The sequence below is a fragment of the Fonticula alba genome (assembly GCF_000388065.1).
Source record: "Fonticula alba strain ATCC 38817 unplaced genomic scaffold supercont2.7, whole genome shotgun sequence".
NCBI lineage: Eukaryota > Rotosphaerida > Fonticulaceae > Fonticula > Fonticula alba.
This window is the reverse complement of record NW_009242977.1, coordinates 730051-731784: the sequence shown is the minus strand read 5'-3', so window position 1 is coordinate 731784 and position 1734 is coordinate 730051. Positions and strand designations below refer to the sequence as shown.

The 1734-nt window shown below is 64.9% G+C and overlaps 1 protein-coding gene across 1 annotated transcript; it reads right to left on the bottom strand.

Moving 5' to 3' along the window:
• Positions 1-106: 106 nt before the first annotated feature.
• Positions 107-1734, bottom strand: H696_04362 (hypothetical protein). Its single transcript, XM_009498239.1, has one exon. The coding sequence runs from the start codon at positions 1711-1713 to the stop codon at positions 154-156; it is 1560 nt and encodes a 519-aa protein (XP_009496514.1). The 5' UTR covers positions 1714-1734; the 3' UTR covers positions 107-153.

Below are 1734 nucleotides of genomic sequence, written 5' to 3'. Positions count from 1 at the left end.
GCCCCGCGGCCGGAGGGGAAGGGGGGGGGGGGGGGGGGGGGGGGGGGGGGGGGGGGGGGGGGGGGGGGGGGGAGGGGAAAACCCCCCGCCCCCCCCCCCCCCCCCGCCTCCACACACACACACACACACACCCGCGTCTCTCCTGTTGCCGCATTACTCGATGAAGGGGTTGCAGCTGCACAGAATGCCACGAAGGCCGAAGGAGGCCATACTGCCGAAGAGGAGACCAGCCACAAGGGCAGACACCATGAGGTTGGAAGCCTTGGGGAGGTTGCGCATGTCGGACACCTGCTGGGCGCCGAGCATCATCTGGACATTGGCCACGTAGCCGTTGGAGATGGCGAACACCAGGAGGATACCCCAGAAGACCCAGTCGTTGGCGAAAATCACCGGGACCGGAGACTCGATGGGCTGGCCGGTGGGATCATAGAGGACCACATTGCAGAAGAGGAAGAGCGGGATGAAGACCAGGCGCAGGAGGGACATCGGGAGCAGGGACTTGGCTGGGGCCACATAGAGGGTGGGCAGGAAGCGGCCGGTGATGTCGCCGATGTTGAAGACCAGGAAGCCAAACGAAACGAACAGGTCATTGAAAAGACGGCTGTCGCTCTCGGTGGAGGGGGCCGTGGCGGCGATGAACATCGGGAACAGGGAGAGGGTCAGGAAGAAGGTGAAGAAGACACCGACCGGCATGAACCAGATCTCGCGGAAGATGGCCATGTAGCCGGCCGGCTGGGCCGGCAGGGCCAGGCCATCCTCATCAACCGGATCCGTGGGGATGAGCGGGGCGGTGTCGCTGTCCGGGGCCACGTCGCTGCCGGTGCCGGTCAGCCGGGCGGCCTTCTCGGTGAAGTAGGTGAACAGGGCCATCCGGGGGAGGGTGGCGAAGGAGAAGATACAGGCGATCAGCAGGAAGACCGCCACCAGGAAGTACAGCAGAGCCGAGAGCTCGGCCGAACCGTCATCAGCCGAGCCGGCATTCGGATCGCTGATGAGCTGCGTCAGGAGCTGGCTAATGCTGACCACGATGCCGGCCACACCCTGGCCGATCATGATGGCCGAGGTGTACTTGCCGGGGAAGGAGGCAGTGATGGCGAAGATGCCGGACTGGAAGAAGGCACCCGAGCCGCCGCACACCACCACCAGCAGCAGGGTAATCACGAAGAAGAGGGTGGGATCCATCTCCACATAGACCAGGGCCGTCTGCACGACAAAGGCCCCGGCCATGGCCATGAGCGCGCCGAAGACCGACCCGCGGGGGGTCAGCCGCGAGACCAGCAGGGCCACCACCACGATGAGGATCATGTTGGACAGGTTGTAGGTGATGGAGAAGAAGTTGACGAAGTTGTCGGAGAAGGGCGACCCGGCGAAGCGCAGCCCATAGAAGGAGGTGGCGTTGACGAAGACATTCCAGGGGAAGAGCATGCCAATGCCCAGCAGCAGGAAGATGCCGTAGACGATGCCGCGCGGGTCGGCCGGCGGCTCGCCCAGCTGATCGGCCACCGTGGTCTTGGGCGCGGCCTTCAGGTCCAGGTCCTCGTCGGCGTAGGTGCCATACTTGGTGGAGTAGGTGGCGCCGCCGGTGCCGGACGTCGCCGCATACGGGTCATCGTGTGCCATGTGGTGGTGATGCTGCTGCTGGCCGTAGCCGGAGGTGTCGTAGTCGTTGCTGATGCCGTAGCTGGAATTCAGTGAATCGTAGGGGCTGGTCATGGTGAACTACCGCGTGGGGGG